The 25,570-nt window shown below is 47.4% G+C and overlaps 1 protein-coding gene and 2 pseudogenes across 1 annotated transcript; all 3 read right to left on the reverse strand.

Moving 5' to 3' along the window:
* Positions 1-261: 261 nt before the first annotated feature.
* On the reverse strand, positions 262-9,600 carry LOC139339444 (armadillo repeat-containing protein 1-like). Its single transcript, XM_070975068.1, has 7 exons — positions 9,327-9,600; positions 7,994-8,187; positions 7,786-7,877; positions 6,842-7,031; positions 5,881-5,997; positions 5,326-5,400; positions 262-3,766 (listed from the first exon to the last, which is right to left on the reverse strand). Exons 2-7 carry the CDS (start codon positions 8,153-8,155, stop codon positions 3,575-3,577), a joined length of 828 nt encoding a protein of 275 aa, XP_070831169.1. The 5' UTR covers positions 8,156-8,187; positions 9,327-9,600; the 3' UTR covers positions 262-3,574.
* Positions 9,601-15,915: 6,315 nt separating this feature from the next.
* LOC139338716 (uncharacterized) lies at positions 15,916-17,761 on the reverse strand (annotated as a pseudogene).
* A 5,347-nt stretch (positions 17,762-23,108) lies between these two features.
* Positions 23,109-24,941, reverse strand: LOC139338717 (uncharacterized; annotated as a pseudogene).
* Positions 24,942-25,570: the final 629 nt, after the last annotated feature.

The raw sequence follows: 25,570 nt of genomic DNA on the forward strand, positions 1-25,570 counted from the left end.
AAGGTCATATTTCATTTCGATTTCTGCCTGTTACAGCTCAGGCTGTACTGATCCTGACCTCCATCATGTCCTCTTGGACTTACTGTCTGTCCATTTACATTCAGTCTCATTGCTGCACTTTTACTTAAAGGCTACACAACTGTAGTTACTCAGTGACCGACTGTGATTTGTTGACGTGGACAGAACAGACGTCCTCTGTCCATCAGCTCCCGGACGGAGAAAAGACAACTGGAGCGGCGTGTCAGCGAGCAGCAGACGGTGGACATTCAGGACAACTTTTATTCTCTGAACAAACTTTTAGGAATCATCATCACAGAACAGACAGTTTGTACAGCAGCACACGGCGATGAGGATGAGGATGAGGATGAGGATGAGGATGAGGATGAAGATGAGGATGAGGATGAGGATGAAGAACAGTCGTGTTGGCAGGTTTCAGGGAAAAACTCCAAAATCAAGATTTCAACAGAAATCACATGAAGAAAGAAGAAAAGTAATCTGGAGCTGAATGAATCCAGCTGAGTCACCTGAGCAGAGGGAGAGTTCAGCTCATGCAGGTACGAGAGCTCGCTGCGACCACCAACATGGACGACTGCACACCTGACGGAGTAACACACCTGGAGGACACACACCTCTCACACGTCCACGGACGTAAGACGACGGCGCTGAACTCTGGCTGGTTCAACATTCGAAGGCTCTGTGGAGTCTGAACGAGGCCGTCACACCTGGTTCCTCCTGTCGGCCTGTCACTTTAAGACAGCGCTGCATTATGGGTTGTTTGTAGCTTCATGTCGCTAGGCTAGTTAGTTTCTACCTCCATCTGCAGTGAGCCAGACCAGTTTTTAATGTGAGTGTTTGAGTTAAAAGCATCACCTGACAGAACCACAGGTGGATGTTTTGGTTAGTTTCCTTTAACCAATCAGACGCTGGTTCACTCTGAGCCGAGGTCGTGTCCTGAGACACTTCGACGTCCCGGACCAACTGAGCGTCGTCTTACGTTCGGGCCAACACTGTATTCAGATTCAAGCCTCTGTATGACGTGTGACAGCAGGCTTCTCACAATGTGATTGGACAGTGTGTGGTGTGGGCGGAGCAATGAACACAAACAGTCATATCAGGACAGTATGAATCTGTACAAGGTCATGAAAGGTCATGAAAGGTTTGCGATCGGCTGCAGTTCAAACACTCGTCCTCAAACAACTGAATTCTGTCAATCGTTTCTAAAAATCCTCCTCAGATTAAACTGATTCTCCTTCTGTAGAACAGGAGGAACGTGGGTAACGCTGCTCCATAAAACACGGCGGTGGCTGAGGCGCAGCAGGCGTTGGCCGTCTGGTGCTCACACTGACCTGAAAGGCGTTGATGGCTCATGCAGGAGTTCGTCCTCAGGCCTTTCTGACACATGCCGACGGTGGGAACGCTTTGGTTTCACGTGGGACACGAGCAGCAGTCTCCTGAGACAGTCCCGTGTTTGACCCACCCACCCTGAAGCTTCCTGGCAGAAAGGCCTGAAGACAAACTTCTTCTATGGACCTTTTGGGAATGAGGGTGTAAACACAATGATCAGGTCTGGACACCTCACGACCTTTGACCTTTGAGAAAATAAAAGTCTGAAACAGGAAGTAAAGCACCGCTCGCTCATCGATCTGAACCAATCAGCCTGTTCTCAGAGTGAGGGGGAATCAAACCGGCGACCTTCCAGTGACGAGTCCATGTCTGACCTCTGGTCTGGTCAAAGGTGGGCTGAGTCATTCTGGATCTGGATTCTGGGTGTTGGTTTCACCTTCTCTCCTTCTGCACAAGATTCCACCTTAGCCTGTTACCGATTGGCTGGAGCAGTGGCGTGCGTCTCAGTCCGAGACATTTTGTCTTTACGTTAACGGGAGAGAAGATGCTCACATCATCAACAATCTTAGTCCAGAATGACTCGTCCACCTTCACCACAGTAACAGGGACTGAAGACATGAAGACATACAGGTGACATGGAGGCTCCGCACACCTGGACGATGAGACGTGTCCACCTGGCAGGTGCAGCAGAGCGGACAGGACAGTGAGCAGGACGTCTGTCTCACCCGAATCATTCACATCTTCTATCAGTTCATCACAAACAGTTCAGACGTGCAGAAGAAGAGTTTCCTGTCTGAGCTGAAAACATCAGCTGTGTGGAGCCATGGCGATCCTGTGACCTTTGACCTTTGACTGCAGCTCACTGTGTCTCTTCTTCTGTGGTGGTTTCATGGCACCGACTGGAGGATCAGCTCCTGATGAGCTGCTGATGAGCTCCGTTTGGATGGAGCTGAACACAAGAACACAGGAGACGCTTCGTTTGTGATCGACGTATTGATCAGCTGTGAGTCGCCTCACGCTGCAGAAGAAGAGCTCTCACCACCAGTCAGTGATGGTGGTCAGTGTGACACACACACCTTCAACAGGTGGACACGAGGAACCGACAAGCCTGATTCCAGAACAGCCGAGACGCTGTGAGAAACATCAACCAATCACCTGATCAAACAGGAAGTGATCAGCTCCATAAGTCAACAATTTCATATTTTTCATTGATTTCTGTAAATATCTCTTATTGTGAATCTGATGCAGTGACACGTTTCACAGACTGAAAGATGTGGAACGCTCCAGAAACACCTGATTGATCATTCCACAGGTAAACAGGCTGATTGGTGACAGGTGAGAGGATCATGATTGGATATGAAAGGGGCGTCCTGGAAAGACTCAGTTGTTCATAGAGGATGGAGAGAGGTTCACCACTTTGTGAACACATGAAGCAGCTGTCAGTGAACAGTTTGATTATTGATGATTGGTTATTGATGATTTATTATTGATGACTGATTATTGATGATTGGTTATTGATGACTGGTTGTGGACTGTCTGGAATCAGGCTTGCATTGGGACAAACTGAACCTACAGCAGGAGTTTCTGATTGGTTGGCTGCTGCTCCAGAACGATTCTTTATGAATGGATGAGGGACTCTGAGAGGACGTAGACGACACAAACGTCATGAAGCATAACACTATTTGGACCCCTCGCTCTACAGCCTGCTGGACATTTGTCCTCATCTCTGGTACTTCCTGTCTGGACCTCGTTGGGGACAGAAGCAGCAGAGCTGAAGGCACAGCTGACTGAACTCTGCTCGTCTGTCCTTCAAACACGTCAAACTGCAGCAAGAGAATTCAAATAAATAACAAAAAGGTGAAAGGAAGAGACGGACGTCCTGCTCATGTTGCTGCCGGACGCTTCCTGTCCGTTAAGACAATCTGGTTTGGAGCAGATGGACCGTCTGCAGACAGAACGTCGTCACACTTGGTCTCAGACATTTGGACCCGATGCCGCCGTCCCGCCGTCCCGCCGGTCGTTGTTCGGAAGGATCGGCTCGTCCTGCCGGGAAGAGTTTTCGTGGCAGTGTGGAAGTGGCGGACGCTGCCTGTTTGTGCGCTCACTGTTGAAAGTTCTGTCTCGGTGTCTGTCTCTCCGGCTCAGACGGACAGCGGTGAGATTTGGCAGCTGGTAGATTTTGGTTCTGAGAGGAGGCGGGGTTTAACGGAGGGGGCGGCGGCCCGCAGGGTCACCAGTAGAAGGAGCGGGACAGGAAGTTGGTGGCAGCACCCAGCCAGCTGGTCCCGTCCTGCCCGGATCCCACCCGGCTCACCGCTTTGTCGGGCTCCTGAGACGGACTCTCGTCCTCCGGCAGGTAGTCCGGTAGGTCCACGTTCTGCTCCACCACCACCGAACCGTCCTCGGCAAGCGGGACCAAAACCTGGAGACGACAAGTTTGGTTGGACTAAAAACAATGTGATGCTGTGAATGATGGACAGCAGAGACTCTGGACGCCCACAGAGGTTCAGGTCCTGTGTCCTCACTGAACAGTGATGACAGGACAGTCTGACCTACTGACGTCCTCCACTAGTGTCTCATAAAGACACAGCAGTCATCGGTGTGTTTGTAATGCAGGTGCAGCCTTTTGTTTCAGCAGGTTCATCTTAAACTGTTGGGTTTGGATCATTTTAGCTGTTTTTTATTTTCCCTGAAATCGGATTATTCAGTGAGTTTATTTGTCATTCTTAGGAATGATTATTATTGTTGGCGGGAAAAACAGAAATCAGAGTTTTAGTTCTCGGTCTGAAGGTCTGAAGGTCTGAGGTCCGAGGTCTGAGGTCTGAAGGTCTGAAGGTCTGACGGTGTCAAGGTCTGAAGGTCTGAAGGTGTCAAGGTCTGAAGGTCTGAAGTCTGAGGTCCGAGGTCTGAGGTCTGAAGGTCTGAAGGTCTGAAGGTGTCAAGGTCTGAAGGTCTGAGGTCTGAGGTCCGAGGTCTGAAGGTGTGAAGGTGTGAAGGTGTGAAGGTGTGAAGGTGTGAAGGTCTGAAGGTCTGAGGTCTGAAGGTCTGAAGGTGTCAAGGTGTGAAGGTCTGAGGTCCGAGGTCTGAAGGTCTGAAGGTCTGAGGTCTGAGGTCCGAGGTCTGAGGTCTGAAGGTCTGAAGGTCTGACGGTGTCAAGGTCTGAAGGTCTGAAGGTCTGAAGGTGTCAAGGTCTGAAGGTCTGAAGTCTGAGGTCCGAGGTCTGAGGTCTGAAGGTCTGAAGGTCTGAAGGTGTCAAGGTCTGAAGGTCTGAAGGTGTCAAGGTCTGAAGGTCTGAGGTCTGAGGTCCGAGGTCTGAAGGTCTGAAGGTGTGAAGGTCTGAAGGTCTGAGGTCTGAAGGTCTGAAGGTGTCAAGGTGTCAAGGTGTGAAGGTCTGAGGTCTGAGGTCTGAAGGTGTCAAGGTGTGAAGGTGTGAAGGTCTGAAGGTCTGAGGTTTGAAGGTCTGAGGTCAATCTGTTCCGACCGTTAACTTCTCCGGCCGTGAACTCGGCATCATTAACCTTTAAGAGTTTTAAGAAAACCTCATTGAGAATTTCAACTCTTTTCAAAAATGGTCCCAAAGGATCCAACAAATGCGTCCACCAACACGTTGAGTCTAAGTGTTTCAGGCGTGGAGGACGACAGCCAAAGGACACTTTAAGTGTCCTGATGGACAGTAAACTGGTCACTAATGGTTTCTATGACGAGGCTGCAGGCTGCACTTCAAACAGACGATGAAGGACAGTCCAGTAAAACACGTCTTCAGGTGATAAGCTCCAACAAAGACACAAACTGTCCTCTCTGTCACTGTCTTCATTACAGTCTGCTCAATGTTTGAGGACAGCTGATCATAAACTGACTCCAAGTGTTGTTAGTTTACTCGTTAAAGCTTCTTTTCACTCAGCCAATCACACGTCATGCCTCATCGTTCTAACCAATGAATGAGCAGAGAGCAGGGAGATCAACCTGCGGGCTGAAACTGACCTCGTCTCCGTTCTCTCCTTTCACCACCTGCTGAGCCGTCATCACCTGCGTGGACGCGATGGCCGACGCCAGAGCCTGAAACAGGACAGCGCGTCATGTCTGGGTTGATCTGAGCATACATGAAGATCTCTGAACGACGTGTTCACGTTGAAACAATACAAAACATTTTGTCCCTCGTGTGGACACAACGTTGACCAGTGGACACCTGAGAGACCTGGAGTCTGAGAGCGGCTCATCAGACGGAGGCGTGATGTCCATCCCCCGAAACAACGGATTTAACAGAGAAGGACGTTTGCTGCTCAGAGGAAGAGGAGGAGGAGGAGGACAATGAGGAAGACGAGGTAGAGGAGGAAGAGGAGGAAGATGAGGAAGAGGAGGTAGAGGAGGAAGATGAGGAAGAGGAGGACAATGAGGAAGAGGAGGTAGAGGAGGAAGATGAGGACAATGAGGAAGAGGAGGTAGAGGAGGAAGAGGAGGAAGATGAGGACAATGAGGAAGAGGAGGAAGAGGAGGAAGATGAGGACAATGAGGAAGAGGAGGAAGAGGAGGAGTCACCTCAGCCTTCAGGTCTGATCGGATTCGGACGATGCATCTCTTCAGGGTCATCTGGAAGGTGAAGCTGATCACTCCTCGGATCTTCAGCAGAGCCTCCTCACACAGACTCCTCCGACTCTGAGCGGGAGGAGGAGCAAACCAGTTTAACCCAGTTTAACCCAGTTTAACCCAGTTTAACCCAGTTTAAAGTTACGTTTCTTTCTAATGCAGATCAATCAGCTGCTAAACTGGAATCAATGCAGAGCTGAACCAAAGGTCCTCGTGTAACGTGTCATGAGATGTTCTTAAAGCTGAGGAGCCCTGAGGGGCCCTGAGGAGACCTGAGGGGCCCTGAGGGGCCCTGAGGAGACCTGAGGGGCCCTGAGGAGCCCTGAGGGGCCTGTACAAATGAGCTCATGTACCCCCAAAATTCACGGTACTGTAAGAACATTAAATACACATGGTAGAAACAATCAGCTGATGAAGACAAAGAGCAGAAACACAAACGACACCATGAGCAGCTACAGAGCTAGCCTGTTAGCAGCTAGCCTGTTAGCAGCTAGCCTGTTAGCAGCAGCGGTGCTGGCGTTGCACCTCCTTACCACTGGGTGAGGAGGAGAAGCCTTCCTCTCCTCTGTCCAGGACTAAAAATGAACTGAGGACCAAACTGATGAAGAAGAAGAGACTATTTAATGATTAACAGGCTGCTGGCAGGGCTTTGAGTATGGCTGGCTTTAGCTCATCTCTTCCTCGTTTAAGCGACGATTCGTTATTCGTCTCCCAGCAGGAGGTTTACAGAGCATCTCGTCACAAGCAGCACGTTGCCAGCAGGTGCACAAACACCTGAGGTGAGCGATCAGCTCTCCTCTCTTTGCTTCTTTTGTGTCTCAGCCAGTAAATCTGAGAGAGTGACACACTGATGAGTGAATGAGCGAATGAATGAGTGAACGAGTGATGTCGTCCTTCAGGGCTTTCTGCTCACCGAGTCGTCCAGTCCGTCGATGTGGAGGATGACGGTCTTGGCTCTCTTGTTGCTGGAGCCCAGGAAGAACTGGGCTTTGCGGCGGCCGCTCACGGCCTCCTCGGCCGGCTCGGACTCGGCGCCGCCGGACGCCTGCAGGAGCTCGTAGATCTCAGACGCCAGCAGCTTCGTCTCTCCGGGCGTGGTCGATCTGGACGACAGGATGAAAGTCAGAATGTGGAGCAGCTGCGAACAGATCCTGTCTGTGCACAAAGCTCTGGACCACAGGTCAGACACACCTGAGCGTCTGCACACCTGAGCGTCTGCACACCTGAGGGTCTGCACACCTGAGCGTCTGCACACCCGAGGTCTGCACACCCGAGGTCTGCACACCTGAGCGTCTGCACACCTGAGGTCTGCACACCTGAGCGTCTGCACACCTGAGGTCTGCACACCTGAGCGTCTGCACACCTGAGCGTCTGCACACCTGAGGTCTGCACACCATCACTGCAGCGCGACCATTGTGAGCACTTTTAAGTCTTTCTATTGTCCGTGTGAGCAGTTTCGTGTCCAGCTAGAGGACGCAGACTGTCTTCATGTCCTCTAGCTGGACGGAAACTGAAAGAAATGAAATGAGACACATCTGAAATCTAAAAAACGACACAAACACAGTTTGACTTTGAGTTTGGAGAAAAACTTCACGTTTTCATGACTGAAAACTTCGTAACCAACAAGCACTCTTTCAAAGATTTGTCCCAGATGTGTTTGGAGACCTTCAGCGTCTGAGGACAGTTTGGACAGCACACTGAACCTCTGTGGGTTTTGGACTGCTGGTCAAACAAAATGAGACATCTGAAGACGTAACCACGGACTGTGTGATGGAAGTTTAGTCCTCTTTTGGACAGTTTTAGCCCTGACAAATGGCCCAAATGAAATTCAGTCTCAGCGCTGCACGTCAGTCTCACTTCTGCACGACGTTCTGGAGGCTCAGCATCATCCCCAGCTCCCCCTTCAGCTTCTCCTGGTTGGCTCGACATTCTGCCAGGTAACGGACCGCCTGGGAACACCAACCAATCACAGTTAGCCTGATGACAGCAGGATGACACAGAGGACTGGATGAAGGCACCAAGCGGTCACACAAACATCTGCTCGACCGGCAGTGACGCGGCTCACCAGGAGGGCGGAGTAGACCACCTGAGGGTTGGGGTGGTCCAGGAACAGGATGAGTCCCGGCAGGCAGCCCTGGTCCTGGACGATGGCCCTGCGGTTCATGGGGTCGGCGGCCAGGTCCCTCAGCTGGTTGACCACAGCCAGGGCGTCCGGCTCCATGCTCATGGCTGACGGTCACTCACCCATACAAGAACCAACTGAGGACGACAGCAACAGACAGTCCGTCAAACACAAACACTGACAGACGGGACATCACACAGTGGACGCAGCCCTGAGGACGGCCGCTTCCACCCCTCGAGCCTGGCATTGTGGCCGCCATCTTGGTTTCTTGGAGGCAGAAGTGACCATACTTGGATGAGATCGTTCAGTGACACCCAGAAATAAGATGACGATCACTGTGAGTGAAGGGGGGGCTGGAGGGAGAGATATGCAGGGAGAGGTCTTTAAATGAAGATGAATTAGATAAAATATTCATCCTGCATCTTTAAACAGTCACATGAACGAGTCACAGGGCACAAATAAAACCGGACTGACGTCATGTTCGTTATTTCTGCCTCAAAGGACTTCACGTTCTCTCACGGTGGAGTGAGCGTCAGTTGTTCTGGTCAGTTATCAATAAGACACATGTGCTTTATGAGAGAACTAATGTTCTGTGCTGACACTTAAAGGAAGAGACCAGAGACACGTGGACGGCCTCCTCGGTCACTGCATTCACACTGCAGCTCAGGTAAAGTTAAAATGAGGACGACTGGAGGATTTGAGTCACTGCGGGTTTGTCCTCCATCTGTCTGTCAGCGGCTGAACGTCTCCTCTCTGTGGAGTCCTCTGACGTGTTTTCAGGATCCACCTGTCTGCAGGTCTCCTCCCAGATTGGTCACATGACACATCGCCCACACTGACCTCAGATCTGCTAGACTGACTGTTCGGTTCAGTTCCACGTACCTCCATCTCGAATCATCGCACCTGACCCGCACACGGACCAACCCAACACCCCCACAGCCACTGAACTAAAACACACACACCTGGCACACCTGAGTGCGCGTCAAACAGCTTCACTCCTGCGGGTGAAATGTGCCGAATACATCACATTTCTACAGGCATTCAGTCATGTCTCTCAGGTGTGTGTCCACGTTCTAGAGCACATTTAATCGACGGATTTAAGTATCGTGTTCGGCGTGTCTTCCGACAGACAACGAACACGGTGATGAGCTAACGGAAGCGGGCGTTGTCATCCTGCCATCCCGTCTCTCAGACGATGTATTTCGGGTCAGAACTACTACGTTAGCCGATAGCTCCACGGGCTCTCTGGACCAATGCTAATGCTAACAGCGCTCACCTCTGACTGTCACCGGCACCGAGCGGCGGGCTAGCGGCTAACGTTAGCGGTTAGCTTCTCCTCCGTGAGTCTCACGCCGCACCCGGAGCAGACATGAACCACCGGTGACACTTGACGTCAGTGAAACAGCAGCTGGAGGTGGAAGACGGTGATTCACGACTCCGATTTGGCTCGAATTCAATTAAAAATACGTTTATAATGCTGTTTACAGTGACAGTAAATAAATTCTGTCGAGTCTTCCGGCTGAAAAACGACCAGGCGGCGACGTATGAACATTAAGGCCTGTGATTGGATGGCTTGTTACCATGTGATGCCAGTGACCAATGAGCTACATTGTTCCAAGAGTTAAAGGACCCACGCCCCGCAGGCGCCGGAAAACTGATGCAGGATCAGCTGTGGTGGTTTACATTTATGAAGACTGTAGCAAGAATGCTGAATAATCACAGCGTGACCAGGTGTGACCAGGTGTGACTCAGGAAAAAACGTCAGCGTTGTTAATTAGAAAAATATTTTTCAAACTCACAACTTTATTCATTTCCGTCCCAAAACAGAAACACAAGAGAAGTCGAACAAAATACAAAATGCCTTTATCAGAGAGAGAGGAAATACGAGACAGATCGATTTGACAGAATTAAGGTTTAAATAGTCTGAATAAAAACAAATAAAAAGTCAAAGTTCGATGCATTTCCTTTTACGTGGGCCAGAATCAGATGAGAAAGATGTGCTGGTCTTTAATAACTGAGTCAGTTTTCTTTTCACTGAGACGTGAACTTTACTTTGATAAAGAGCAGCACATTTTAATCAAACATCATCACTGAAACCAGAGCAAAGACGTTTAAGTCTCCAGTGTCCAGCAGGGGGCAGCACTTACCTGATAACTCTGACTGAAGCTCTGTGGGGAGCCGAGCTTTTTCCTGTGGACACACACACGTCGTCCCTGTCTGGTCCAGCACAGACGATGCAGGTACGACGTGTGGACTGTGGAGGACTCCGAGCTGATCAAAGCTCATTTTGATGAAGCGGTGGTGAATGATGAGCGATGTAAAGCATTTCTGCTGGATGTGCAGATCTCTGCTGCAGCAGACTGAGGCCCACAGTGACGGCAAAACCTCAGTCTCTGCACAAGAACCTGAAGACTCCTTCAGCTCAGAGGAAGAAGAGGCAGAAGGAGCTCGACGCTGAGCAGAAGGCTGTGCAGCAGAGACACTGCAGCTTCTCATCCTCCTGCTGTCTGCTTCACCTCTTTTGACTTGTCTCTCACTTTGTCTCCAGAAAGAAGGAGCTTTATCTGTTCCTCTGGCTGCTGGCCGTGACATGAAAATAACTGCTATGAACAGAAATATTAATGAAATGATATAAATTGTGTCTGATTTAAAAATAATAAATCAGGCTTTGTCCACATGAAGAGCTGATTATTAAATGTCTGTGTTGTACATAAAATGACAGGATGTCCTCTGTCCACTGCAGGACTATTCTAAGACAGTAAAATATGACATTTGTAAAAGTTATGGTCATAATTGAGCGTCTGTGACATGTAAGAGGTTCACTCTGAAAACACTTTAAACCTGACAATCAGCTCTGATGGAGCAGATGTTTAGAAGTCCGGTTTAGACCTGAGCTTCACTTCAGCCTTTAACTCAAACAAAGATCATTCCGAGCTGAAATCATGATGACGGGTCACAGACAGAAAACTGCGTGCGTCGTGGTTACCTGATGAAGATCATCTGTGAGGAGGAGCAACGCTGGCTGAAGCACAGCGACGACAGAAACTGCTTCAGTTCAGGATGGACTCACGTCTGATGGCAGTTTGGGTTCTGATCACACTGAGAGGTAGGAGACACAATCAATGAGTCAAATATCAGGGAGCACTGAAACAACTCAGTGAAAGAAGTTTAACAGTTATCTCTTTGTTTAGGTGTCAGCTGTCAAGAACTCAGTCCAGTCAACAATGAAGAGTCCAGTTTAGAAGACAGCACTGTGACTCTGTCCTACAAATACTCCAAACAGGCAACTGTTGGAGATGAGTTTTACTGGTATCGACAATATCCAGGAAAACCACCAGAGCTCCTCATCTCTCACTATGGAACACAAAGTAAAACAGAGTCCAGACTGTCTGTTAAAGTGAGTGAGGATCAAACCCAAATGGATCTGCAGATCTCCTCTGCTGCAGTGACTGACTCTGCTCTGTACTACTGTGCTGTGAGGCCCACAGTGACAGGAAACAGCAAAACTCTGTACAAAAACACAAGCTGACACACTGACAAGCTGCTGGAGGCCTTTGTTCCACACTGTTGGACTCAACTTTTTACCTCCACTAGAGGGCCACATTATCAAGTAGGCGCTGCACTACTTGTGCACTGTGTTCAACCATTGTGTCAATAAGAAGTGCTGCTGTGAAGAGAAGCATTCTCACACTGAATGTTGAACATCACCTACTTTCTCCTCTTCATTTCAACCTTGTTGTACAGATGGAACATTGGCTGTGGATTATTCTGGCTGCTCTTTGCTTTGGTGAGAAATAAAACATCACATTTCCTTTGAAAAGTCTTGAATGTCTGTGTGTCTGACTCTGATGATGGAACTTAAATCAATCATCTTTATTGATTCATCTCTTCCTCTGCATGTTCTCTTCTTCCTCAGAGTGTAAAGGAGAAGACAGAGTGACCCAGACAAAAGAAGATGTCATTGCTACTGAAGGACACACAGTTACACTGGACTGTACTTTTGAGACCAGTAGGACAGGTCCAACTTTGTTCTGGTACAAACAAGATGGAAACAACAGCCCCAAATTCATACTGAGTAATTTTAACACGAAGGACGAGTTCAAGGCCAGATTTTCATCCACACTGAATTCCACCTTAAGATCAGTTCCTCTGAAGATCCAGAAGCTTCAGCTGTCTGACTCTGCTGTGTACTACTGTGCTCTGCAGCCCACAGTGACAGGAAACACCAAAACTCTGTACAAAAACCTTTGCAGCAAACACAACTGAATCCTCCACAACGTCCACTAGAGGGAGTCACACACCATGAAGCCATTACGGTCTGAGCCAGAGTCACTGGACTGATGACAAATCCAACAACAAAGAAAGAAGCAATGCAGATTAGAGACAGAGCTCCTGTGAACAGAGGAAACATTTATTGGTTGAGCTCAACTGAGGAAATGACATCAGGAGGTGACTGGTCCCGCCCACTGAGCCTCAACTCAACCAATGACATGATTTCTTACTCATTCTCCTGCAGTGGAACATCATTGCTCCTCTGCTGTCTGTCTGACTTCAACAACTCAAAGACATGTTGCTTTACCTCTTGTTGCTCTTCTGTCACTTTATAGGTGAGTGTTACAACAGAACAGGAGCTCAAGTTTTCTTGAAGCTGCTGCATTAACCACATATACACAAGCTGGATTTCACAACGCCTCTCATTTCTTTGCTCTGACAGAAAGCACCTCACCTTTTCATCATCCTGGAACAGTGAATGTTAATGGAACTGTACTTTTTCTCTTTTACTGTCAATGTCCATACAATCACACTGTACACTTGACATTTTCCACTGTGTTCTCCTCTCAGCCTCATGAACAATGTGAGTCTAATGGCTTCATTTTATCCACTTTTTCCAGGACTCACAGCTGGAAACACAATCTCTCCAAGAGAAGATAAAGTCAGTGGAAGAGAAGGACGATCTGTCACACTCACATGTCAATATGACACAAGCTATAATTATATTAGACTTTATTGGTACAAACATCATTCTGACATTCAGGCTCCTCAGTTTATACTCAGGAAAGGAGCAAAAGGATCCACATCTGAATACATTCCTGACAATCGATATAAAAGTCAAACATCAAGCTCATCGACTGAACTGACCATCACAAAGCTAACCCTGGCAGACACAGCTCTCTACTACTGTGCTCAGGAAACACAGTGATACAAAGTGTAGAAGAGGCTGTACAAAAAGCTGAACACAGATATCTGACTACTCTTCAAACAGGAGGGAAGTGGTATTCAAACCACAGCTTCATATCAGATGGATTCTGATCATTCCTGTTGGATCAGAGTCACTGTGGTTACAGCTGCTGATCAAACACTGTGGGAGGATTGACATGAGCAGCCAATCAGGGACAAACCAGCTGGATGATGCTTCAAACTCAAGACACCATGACAACAAAAAGCCAATGAATACAGAAATAACTGAGGATCAAACACACTGAGACATAAACTCTGGACTTACTCAGAATTTGTATTTTCAGGCATTAAAGTCTACAGCATGCATCCAGTACGACCACAGTCGACCAGTTTCAGAGTAAAGTGGCTCATTTAAAGCGACGGCAGCTTCCACAAACACTCCACCATCTTTGCTGTGGACCTGACGCTGATGGACAAAATGACAAGTTCCAAACTTCAGCTGGAAAGCAGAGTTTAATCTGTGATGTTCAATTCAAAAGACCACACAAACATGAAAAGTCTGATTCTGTCTCAATACTCAGTCAGTCCACTTCATGGATCATTTGTATAGTGACAAACATTAGGGGGCACTTCAGAATCATCAGCACCTTCAGGACTTCAGTTCAAAGCGTTTGCTGTCCAGCACGAGACGTCTCAGCTGAGTCCAACACAACCACTACATGCAGGATGAGGTGACAGCGTCTGAAGAAACACAGGCTGAAGACACCATGTGGAGGATTTATACCATCTGCCTCTGTCCTCCCTCATGAATACTAAACCCTCTATGAACATGATCACGTCAAGGTTCTCACTGAACACCTGAGAAATTAATGGCATCCAGGCTGGAAATGAACAATTTGAAACAAACTGATTCAATATTTGACCGAAGAAATTCAAGCTGAAGGACGACCAAACAATGATGAACCGAGACCTTAAAGTGAGGAGGACTTTGTGTGTGATGAGCTTTTGTCTGACCGTTGCTCGGGCTGATTCAATAAATGACATGTTCATATTAGTCTGCGTCCACTGTCATTAAAAGACCTGTAAACTGTCCTCCATGCTCCCAGAATAAAGACAAAATCTTCAGGTGAAGCTTCCTTCTACTCTGACCTGCCTTGGTCTCACATAGTGTGAAGGACTGAAAGTGGACATTCAGCAAACATTTCTCTGAGGCAGAGCTGCTCTGGACCAACAAATCATCTCACTGGCTGAACTGAACTTTGGTAGGCAGAGAGTCTCTGGCCCCACCCACTCATGTTCACCTCAACCAATGAGATGATCTCTGTCTGCAGAGCAGAAAGCTTTGAGGAACTCAAAGCACAATGGTCTTGATGTTGAGGAGAAGGGCTGTGCAGCAGAGAGGCTGTTTCCTTTCTCATTCTCCTGCAGTGGAAGAACGTTGTTCATCTGCTGTCTGTCTGACTTCAACAGCTCCAAAGACATGTTGCTTTACCTCTTTCTACTCTTCTCTCACTTTATAGGTGAGTGTTACAACACAGATCAAAGCCTCATTTAACCTGCTGGATTAACCAGATATTGGCTCCACATTTCGTAACGTCAGCTTCATGTGTGGAAGATCAACATTTGAACATGTGAAAAAGACATTTGCTTCATTGAAAACATCTAAAAAGGTTCAAAGATGACAGAAAGAGTCCAGAACCTCTGCTCAGTCTCTTCATGTTAGAATCTCTTGCAGACTAACTGACATGAATAATACTCATTTTGCAGCTCTGGGTTCCATGAACAGCATAAAGCCAGAAAGTACTGAAGAACATGCAGCAGAGGGAAGAAGCATCAAGCTGGCCTGCAAATATGACGGTGATATCTACAACATCCAGTGGTACCGACAACACCAGAGATCCAGACCAGAGTTCCTGCTCTCCATCACAGAGGGAGGATCCATCCATCCAACTGGTTCTGATTTCTCAGCTCACATTAACAAGACAGAGAAACGTGTAGATGTGGAGATCGTCTCAGCTAAAGTGTCTGACTCTGCTGTGTACTACTGTGCTCTGACGCCCACAGTGACAGGAAACACCAAAACTCTGTACAAAAACCTTTGCAGCAAACACAACTGAATCCTCCACAACGTCCACTAGAGGGAGTCACACACTGTTCAGCTTCAATGAGACGGGATGAAACAGTCTGGACTCACTGTCCTCTCAGACAGGACTGTGATGGAAAGCTTCAGAAATTAAACCACTGACAACTTATTCATTCACAATTATAGTTCACCAAGGTAACCATGGCAACATGCAACAACATACTTTTTCAACTTTTGTTGATATGAAACATTTTCATGAGACCTGAAACAGGACAGATTTAGGGAGGATCCTAACTTTTAGATGAACTAAAGCACAATGTTCTGTTGACTTTTCACGCTGCCATATGAACCTGTGGATGTGATGTCACTTCTCTTGATTCAACATTTGACTTCAATCAATGGATCTGACCTTCATTTTATATTTAAAGAGTACAATAAAACCTCCATGGTTATCGGTTAAGATTAATTCATGAACACACAGAACAATTGCGACAGGATGTGTCAGGGACAATGTCTGTCGAGGTGTCCATTATTTCTGCAGAGAGGACAGACGGTTACCTTCATAGAGGCCATGAACTCCTGATGATGGACAACTGGTTAGACATTATCCATTGTCCGCATCGGTGGTCCTGCAGATGGCTCTCCTCCTTCTCTTGCCCTCGATGCCCAAACTGCTAAAGGCTCTAGTCAGGGGAAGGGCTGCAAAGCCCTGCATCCAACCTCCACTGGGGGACATCATGCTCTCCAACCAGCCTGCTGACAGTCACTGACCAGTCCCGTGTACTTGGAGAGCTTCTTCTCAAAGGCTTCTTCCAGGTGGTCTTCCCATGGGATGGTCAGCTCCAGCAGCACTACCTGCTTGCTGGACTCAGACACAAGGACAATGTCTGGTCGCAGGGTGGTGACTGCAATGTGGCTGGGGAACTTCAGCTGATGTTCGAGATCCACCAGCAGCTGCCAGTCTCCTGCAGAGAACAGGATCTCTGCAGATGTTCCTCTGGCAGGTGTTGGCTGCTCCCCAGCTCTGACAAAGGTGACGGTTTTCTTGGAGGGCCGGAACCGCTTTGCCCACCCGAGTCCTTCGCTGATGACTTCAGCGATGGTCTTAAGAATATGGTCATGCCTCTAGCGGTACTCTCCATCTCCAAGTGCCCTGGTGTAGCAGCTGAGGATATGTTCTAAGGTTCCTTGCTTGGAACACAATGGGCATGCTGGTGTCTCGGCTTTGCCCCATGTGTGCAGGTTTGATGTGCTTGGAAGCACATCGTATACTGCATGGATAAGGAACTTAATGCAGTGAGGCTCGGCTTTCCACAACTCAGCCCAGGTCACTTTCATCTCAACTGCGTTCTCCCATCTTGTCCAAGCTCCATGTTGCTTCATTCGCACTGCTGTGATGGTTCTTGTTTCTTCCACTGCAGCCCGCACCTCCTCCTGAACAAGGTGGCAGCCTTCCTTCCTGCTGGTGTTCGTTTGGGGAGTTGGAAAGGAGCCTCGCCCAGCTCTGCCTCGTGTGACCACCACCAGGCTCCTTTGATGCATCCTTGCCTCAGCCTCTCGAACTGCGTCCTCTGCCCTCCACTTCCGTCCAGTCCTCACTTGGATCCCTGATTTAGCCACCTTAGACACCATGACGTTATTGCTCCCGAAGATACCCTCATCCTGAAATTAGTGCAGTGATCAGCCATGAGGTCTCTGAACTTGCTGGGAACATGATATTTCATCAGTGTTCGCTGAACCAGCTTGTGTGGAATGGAGCCAAATGCATTTGCCAGGTCAGCCACAACACTGACAGGTTGCCCTTGTTCTTTCTTGCCTCCTTTATCAGCTGAGTCACCACACCTGTGTGCTCCAGACAGCCTGGCATTCCCGAAACTCTGCCCTTCTGGACCGATGTGTCGATGTAGGTGTTCTGTTCCAGGTAGGTACACAGCCGTTTGGAAACAGTGCTGAGGAAGATCTTTGCCTCGACACACACAGCAGGGAGATAATGTGGAACTGGTCTAGTTGGGTGGAGTTTTCCTCCATCGGGACCCACACCTCTTCAGCTACTCTCCATTGATCTGGGATCCTCCCTCTTCTCCAGAAGATTTTCCACAGATGCAGCAGGAGCTTGAGACAGTTTTTATACACTATGTATGAAGAGCGACTCGGTCCTGGAGTGGAGCATGCCCTTGCGTTGCGGACAACCTCCCTGACATCCTTTAGCTGCAGCTCTGACATGTTCAACTGCACCTCAGGTTCATGGGGTCTATGAGGATATCACATTCTCCAAGCTCCTGCTCTCTTGCGGGGTGGCTGTATGTCTGCTTCAGGTGTTGGTCTATGTCTTCCTGCGAGGAGGCAAGTTTACCACTATGCTTCTACCCCAGCAGATCCTTGGTGAAGTTGAAGGGGTTGAAGATAAACACAGCGCGTTTATGCGCTCTCTGCTTACAACATCTGATCATATATCTAATTGTGATTCAGTGATTATATCAGTTGTTTATGATATGTGAAGTGCTGGTGTTCCAGACCTTCCCAAAACTGAGTGAGTCTAGAGCTGAGATCCTTTTACTTTCCCCCAAAACTCTGTTATTGGATGAAATTGTATGATGAAATAATGTCGTCACTTCAGGAATATAAAACAAGTCCATCATTTGTTTGCAGACCCTGAAAATGTGATTCATCCTGTAAATCAATGCAGCGTCCTTTCTGTAACTCCTCTCATAAAGGAACAACAGAAACAGAGAAAAACCTTCTCACCTCCAGCTGGAACAAAGTGCTGCTAGCAGTCTGTTAACCAGGAGGAGGAGAAACAGAGAGAAGAGGAAATCCAGATCTAAGAGGAGACGGAGAGATTGAGGGAGGAGCTGAGCTGTTACTGAACTATAGAAGAGAGAGGAGCTTCCATATTCAGCAGAGTTCAACACACAAACCACAAACATTACCTTTATTCAACATGCTGTCTCTGCATCATTGTGTGTTTGCTCTCCTGTTTCTTTCCATTCTAACAGGTATGTTCCATCATGCAGCACCAAAAAGCTTCAGTCAAATGTTTGTTGTCTGTCATTCATTTAGTCAGACTTTTACAACATGCTATAACAGAGTTATCTCTTTGTTTAGGTGTCAGCTGTCAAGAACTCAGTCCAGTCAACAATGAAGAGTCCAGTTTGGAAGACAGCACTGTGACTCTGTCCTACAAATACTCCAAAAAAGCAACTGGTGCCGATAATTTCTTCTGGTATCGACAATATCCAGGAAAACCACCAGAGTTCCTCATCTCTCACTCAGGAACAGGAAATCTAATATCTAATCCAGACTCCAGACTGTCTGTTAAAGTGAGTGAGGATCAAACCCAAATGGATCTGCAGATCTCCTCTGCTGCAGTGACTGACTCTGCTCTGTACTACTGTGCTGTGAGGCCCACAGTGACAGGAAACAGCAAAACTCTGTACAAAAACACAAGCTGACACACTGACAAGCTGCTGGAGGCCTTTGTTCCACACTGTTGGACTCAACTTTTTACCTCCACTAGAGGGCCACATTATCAAGTAGGCGCTGCACTACTTGTGCACTGTGTTCAACCATTGTGTCAATAAGAAGTGCTGCTGTGAAGAGAAGCATTCTCACACTGAATGTTGAACATCACCTACTTTCTCCTCTTCATTTCAACCTTGTTGTACAGATGGAACATTGGCTGTGGATTATTCTGGCTGCTCTTTGCTTTGGTGAGAAATAAAACATCACATTTCCTTTGAAAAGTCTTGAATGTCTGTGTGTCTGACTCTGATGACGGAACTTTAATCAATCATCTTTATTGATTCATCTCTTCCTCTGCATGTTCTCTTCTTCCTCAGAGTGTAAAGGAGAAGACAGAGTGACCCAGACAAAAGAAGATGTCATTGCTACTGAAGGACACACAGTTACACTGGACTGTACTTTTGAGACCAGTTCTGGAGTTCCAACTTTGTTCTGGTACAAACAAGAAGTGAACAGTTTCCCAAAGTTCATGCTGAAACGTTTCTCAAAAACAGCAGAAAATGCTGAAGAGTTCGACAAAGACAGATTAAATGCAACAATCAAGGATAAGTCAGTTCCTCTGAAGATCCAGAAGCTTCAGCTGTCTGACTCTGCTGTGTACTACTGTGCTCTGCAGCCCACAGTGACAGGAAACAGCAAAACTCTGTACAAAAACCTTTGCAGCAAACACAACTGAATCCTCCACAACGTCCACTAGAGGGAGTCACACACCATGAAGCCATTACGGTCTGAGCCAGAGTCACTGGACTGATGACAAATCCAACAACAAAGAAAGAAGCAATGCAGATTAGAGACAGAGCTCCTGTGAACAGAGGAAACATTTATTGGTTGAGCTGAACTGAGGAAATGACATCAGGAGGTGACTGGTCCCGCCCACTGAGCCTCAACTCAACCAATGACATGATTTCTTACTCATTCTCCTGCAGTGGAACATCATTGCTCCTCTGCTGTCTGTCTGACTTCAACAACTCAAAGACATGTTGCTTTACCTCTTGTTGCTCTTCTGTCACTTTATAGGTGAGTGTTACAACAGAACAGGAGCTCAAGTTTTCTTGAAGCTGCTGCATTAACCACATATACACAAGCTGGATTTCACAACGCCTCTCATTTCTTTGCTCTGACAGAAAGCACCTCACCTTTTCATCATCCTGGAACAGTGAATGTTAATGGAACTGTACTTTTTCTCTTTTACTGTCAATGTCCATACAATCACACTGTACACTTGACATTTTCCACTGTGTTCTCCTCTCAGCCTCATGAACAATGTGAGTCTAATGGCTTCATTTTATCCACTTTTTCCAGGACTCACAGCTGGAAACACAATCTCTCCAAGAGAAGATAAAGTCAGTGGAAGAGAAGGACGATCTGTCACACTCACATGTCAATATGAGACAACATCAGAGGATGTTTACCTTTACTGGTACAAACATCATTCTGACATTCAGGCTCCTCAGTTTATACTCAGGAAAGGAGCAAAAGGATCCACATCTGAATACATTCCTGACAATCGATATCAAAGTCGCACATCAAGCTCATCGACTGAACTGACCATCACAAAGCTAACCCTGGCAGACACAGCTCTCTACTACTGTGCTCAGGAAACACAGTGATACAAAGTGTAGAAGAGGCTGTACAAAAAGCTGAACACAGATATCTGACTACTCTTCAAACAGGAGGGAAGTGGTATTCAAACCACAGCTTCATATCAGATGGATTCTGATCATTCCTGTTGGATCAGAGTCACTGTGGTTACAGCTGCTGATCAAACACTGTGGGAGGATTGACATGAGCAGCCAATCAGGGACAAACCAGCTGGATGATGCTTCAAACTCAAGACACCATGACAACAAAAAGCCAATGAATACAGAAATAACTGAGGATCAAACACACTGAGACATAAACTGTGGATTTACTCAGAATTTGTATTTCCAGGCATTAAAGTCTACAGCATGCATCCAGTACGACCACAGTCAACCAGTTTCAGAGTAAAGTGGCTCATTTAAAGCGACGGCAGCTTCCACAAACACTCCACCATCTTTGCTGTGGACCTGACGCTGATGGACAAAATGACAAGTTCCAAACTTCAGCTGGAAAGCAGAGTTTAATCTGTGATGTTCAATTCAAAAGACCACACAAACATGAAAAGTCTGATTCTGTCTCAATACTCAGTCAGTCCACTTCATGGATCATTTGTATAGTGACAAACATTAGGGGGCACTTCAGAATCATCAGCACCTTCAGGACTTCAGTTCAAAGCGCTTGCTGTCCAGCACAAGACGCCTCAGCTGAGTCCAACACAACCACTACATGCAGGATGAGGTGACAGCGTCTGAAGAAACACAGGCTGAAGACACCATGTGGAGGATTTATACCATCTGCCTCTGTCCTCCCTCATGAATACTAAACCCTCTATGAACATGATCACGTCAAGGTTCTCACTGAACACCTGAGAAATTAATGGCATCCAGGCTGGAAATGAACAATTTGAAACAAACTGATTCAATATTTGACCGAAGAAATTCAAGCTGAAGGACGACCAAACAATGATGAACCGAGACCTTAAAGTGAGGAGGACTTTGTGTGTGATGAGCTTTTGTCTGACCGTTGCTCGGGCTGATTCAATAAATGACATGTTCATATTAGTCTGCGTCCACTGTCATTAAAAGACCTGTAAACTGTCCTCCATGTTCCCAGAATAAAGACAAAATCTTCAGGTGAAGCTTCCTTCTACTCTGACCTGCCTTGGTCTCACATGGTGTGAAGGACTGAAAGTGGACATTCAGCAAACATTTCTCTGAGGCAGAGCTGCTCTGGACCAACAAATCATCTCACTGGCTGAACTGAACTTTGGTAGGCAGAGAGTCTCTGGCCCCACCCACTCATGTTCACCTCAACCAATGAGATGATCTCTGTCTGCAGAGCAGAAAGCTTTGAGGAACTCAAAGCACAATGGTCTTGATGTTGAGGAGAAGGGCTGTGCAGCAGAGAGGCTGTTTCCTTTCTCATTCTCCTGCAGTGGAAGAACGTTGTTCATCTGCTGTCTGTCTGACTTCAACAGCTCCAAAGACATGTTGCTTTACCTCTTTCTACTCTTCTCTCACTTTATAGGTGAGTGTTACAACACAGATCAAAGCCTCATTTAACCTGCTGGATTAACCAGATATTGGCTCCACATTTCATAACGTCAGCTTTATGTATGTAAGATCAGCATTTGAACATGTGAAAAAGACATTTGCTTCATTGAAAGCATCTAAAAAGGTTCAAAGATGACAGAAAGAGTCCAGAACCTCTGCTCAGTCTCTTCATGTTAGAATCTCTTGCAGACTAACTGACATGAATAATACTCATTTTGCAGCTCTGGGTTCCATGAACAGCATAAAGCCAGAAAGTACTGAAGAACATGCAGCAGAGGGAAGAAGCATCAAGCTGGCCTGCAAATATGACGGTGATATCTACAACATCCAGTGGTACCGACAACACCAGAGATCCAGACCAGAGTTCCTGCTCTCCATCACAGAGGGAGGATCCATCCATCCAACTGGTTCTGATTTCTCAGCTCACATTAACAAGACAGAGAAACGTGTAGATGTGGAGATCATCTCAGCTAAAGTGTCTGACTCTGCTGTGTACTACTGTGCTCTGACGCCCACAGTGACAGGAAACACCAAAACTCTGTACAAAAACCTTTGCAGCAAACACAACTGAATCCTCCACAACGTCCACTAGAGGGAGTCACACACTGTTCAGCTTCAATGAGACGGGATGAAACAGTCTGGACTCACTGTCCTCTCAGACAGGACTGTGATGGAAAGCTTCAGAAATTAAACCACTGACAACTTATTCATTCACAATTATAGTTCACCAAGGTAACCATGGCAACATGCAACAACATATTTTTTCAACTTTTGTTGATATGAAACATTTTCATGAGACCTGAAACAGGACAGATTTAGGGAGGATCCTAACTTTTAGATGAACTAAAGCACAATGTTCTGTTGACTTTTCACGCTGCCATATGAACCTGTGGATGTGACGTCACTTCTCTTGGTTCAACATTTGACTTCAATCAATGGATCTGACCTTCATTTCATATTTAAAGAGTACAATAAAACCTCCATGGTTATCGGTTAAGATTAATTCATGAACACACAGAACAATTGCGACAGGATGTGTCAGGGACAATGTCTGTCGAGGTCTACATTATTTCTGCAGAGAGGACAGACGGTTACCTTCATAGAGGCCATGAACTCCTGATGATGGACAACTGGTTAGACATTATCCATTATCCGCATCGGTGGTCCTGCGGATGGCTCTCCTCCTTCTCTTGCCCTCGATGCCCAAACTGTTAAAGGCTCTGGTCAGGGGAAGGGCTGCAAAGCCCCTGCATCCAACCTCCACTGGGGGACATCATGCTCTCCAACCAGCCTGCTGACAGTCACTGACCAGGCCCGTGTACTTGGAGAGCTTGTGGTCTTCCCATGGGATGGTCAGCTCCAGCAGCACTACCTGCTTGCTGGACTCAGACACAAGAACAATGTCTGGTCGTAGGGTGGTGACTGCAATGTGGCTGGGGAACTTCAGCTGATGTTCGAGATCCACCAGCAGCTGCCAGTCTCCTGCAGAGAACAGGATCTCTGCAGATGTTCTTCTGGCAGGGGTTGGCTGCTCCCCAGCTCTGACAAAGGTGACGGTTTTCTTGGAGGGCTGGAACCGTTTTGCCCACCCGAGTCCTTCGCTGATGACTTCAGCGATGGTCTTAAGAATATGGTCATGCCTCTAGCGGTACTCTCCATCTCCAAGTGCCCTGGTGTAGCAGCTGAGGATATGATCCAGGGTTCCTTGCTTGGAACACAATGGGCATGCTGGTGTCTCGGCTTTGCCCCATGTGTGCAGGTTTGATGTGCTTGGAAGCACATCGTATACTGCATGGATAAGGAACTTAATGCAGTGAGGCTCGGCTTTCCACAGCTCAGCTCAGGTCACTTTCATCTCAACTGCGTTCTCCCATTTGTCCAAGCTCCATGTTGCTTCATTCGCACTGCCGTGATGGTTCTTGTTTCTTCCACTGCAGCCCGCACCTCCTCCTGAACAAGGTTGCAGCCTTCCTTCCTGCTGGTGTTCGTTTGGGGAGTTGGAAAGGAGCCTCGCCCAGCTCTGCCTCGTGTGACCACCACCAGGCTCCTTTGATGCATCCTTGCCTCAGCCTCTCGAACTGCGTCCTCTGCCCTCCACTTCCGTCCAGTCCTCACTTGGATCCCTGATTTAGCCACCTTAGACACCATGACGTTATTACTCACGAAGATACCCTCATCCTGAAATTGGTGCAGTGATCAGCCATGAGGTCTCTGAACTTGCTGGGAACATGATGTTTCATCAGTGTGAGCTGAACCAGCTTGTGTGGAATGGAGCCAAATGCATTTGCCAGGTCAAGCCACAACACTGACAGGTTGCCCTTGTTCTTTCTTGCCTCCCTTATCAGCTGAGTCACCACACCTGTGTGCTCCAGACAGCCTGGCATTCCCGAAACACCACCGTTCTGGACCAATGTGTCGATATAGGTGTTCTGTTCCAGGTAGGTACACAGCCGTTTGGAAACAGTGCTCAGGAAGATCTTTGCCTCGACACACAGCAGGGAGATAATGCGGAACTGGTCTAGTTGGGTGGAGTTTTCCTCCATCGGGACCCACACCCCTTCAGCTACTCTACATTGATCGGGGATCCTCCCTCTTCTCCAGAAGACTTGCAGGATTTTCCACAGATGCAGCAGGAGCGTGAGACAGTTCTTATACACTATGTGTGAAGAGCGACTCGGTCCTGGAGTGGAGTATGCCCTTGCGTTGCGGACGACCTTCCTGACATCCTTTAGCTGCAGCTCTGACATGTTCAACTGCACCTCAGGTTCATGGGATCTATGAGGATGTCACATTCTCCCAGCTCCTGCTCTCTTGTGGGGTCGCTGTATGTCTGCTTCAGATGTTGGTCTATGTCTTCCTGTGAGGAGGCAAGTTTACCACTATGCTTCTACCCCAGCAGATCCTTGGTGAACTTGAAGGGGTTGGAGATAAACACAGCGCGTTTATGCGCTCTCTGCTTACAACATCTGATCATATATCTAATTGTGATTCAGTGATTATATCAGTTGTTTATGATATGTGAAGTGCTGGTGTTCCAGACCTTCCCAAAACTGAGTGAGTCTAGAACTGAGATCGTTTTACTTTCCCCCAAAACTCTGTTATTGGATGAAATTGTATGATGAAATAATGTCGTCACTTCAGGAATATAAAACAAGTCCATCTTTTGTTTGCAGACCCTGAAAATGTGATCCATCCTGTAAATCAATGCAGCGTCCTTCCTGTAACTCCTCTCATAAAGGAACCACAGAAACAGAGAAAAACCTTCTGACCTCCAGCTGGAACAAAGTGCTGCTAGCAGTCTGTTAACCAGGAGGAGGAGAAACAGAGAGAAGAGGAAATCCAGATCTAAGAGGAGACGGAGAGATTGAGGGAGGAGCTGAGCTGTTACTGAACTATAGAAGAGAGAGGAGCTTCCATATTCAGCAGAGTTCAACACACAAACCACAAACATTACCTTTATTCAACATGCTGTCTCTGCATCATTGTGTGTTTGCTCTCCTGTTTCTTTCCATTCTAACAGGTATGTTCCATCATGCAGCACCAAAAAGCTTCAGTCAAATGTTTGTTGTCTGTCATTCATTCAGTCAGACTTTTACAACATGC

The sequence above is a fragment of the Chaetodon trifascialis genome, chromosome 11, assembly GCF_039877785.1.
Source record: "Chaetodon trifascialis isolate fChaTrf1 chromosome 11, fChaTrf1.hap1, whole genome shotgun sequence".
Classification (NCBI taxonomy): domain Eukaryota; kingdom Metazoa; phylum Chordata; class Actinopteri; order Chaetodontiformes; family Chaetodontidae; genus Chaetodon; species Chaetodon trifascialis.

What these genes read in the sequence shown, in the direction of transcription:
- LOC139339444 (XM_070975068.1), bottom strand. Translation starts at nt 8,155, where the DNA reads ATGAGCATGGAGCCGGACGCCCTGGCTGTGGTCAACCAGCTGAGGGAC. An exon ending in TGGTCTACTCCGCCCTCCTG is followed by an intron (nt 7,878 to 7,993) that starts GTGAGCCGCGTC and finishes TGGTGTTCCCAG; the next exon opens with GCGGTCCGTTACCTGGCAGA. An exon ending in TCGACGGACTGGACGACTCG is followed by an intron (nt 5,998 to 6,841) that starts GTGAGCAGAAAG and finishes CCTCCCGCTCAG; the next exon opens with AGTCGGAGGAGTCTGTGTGA.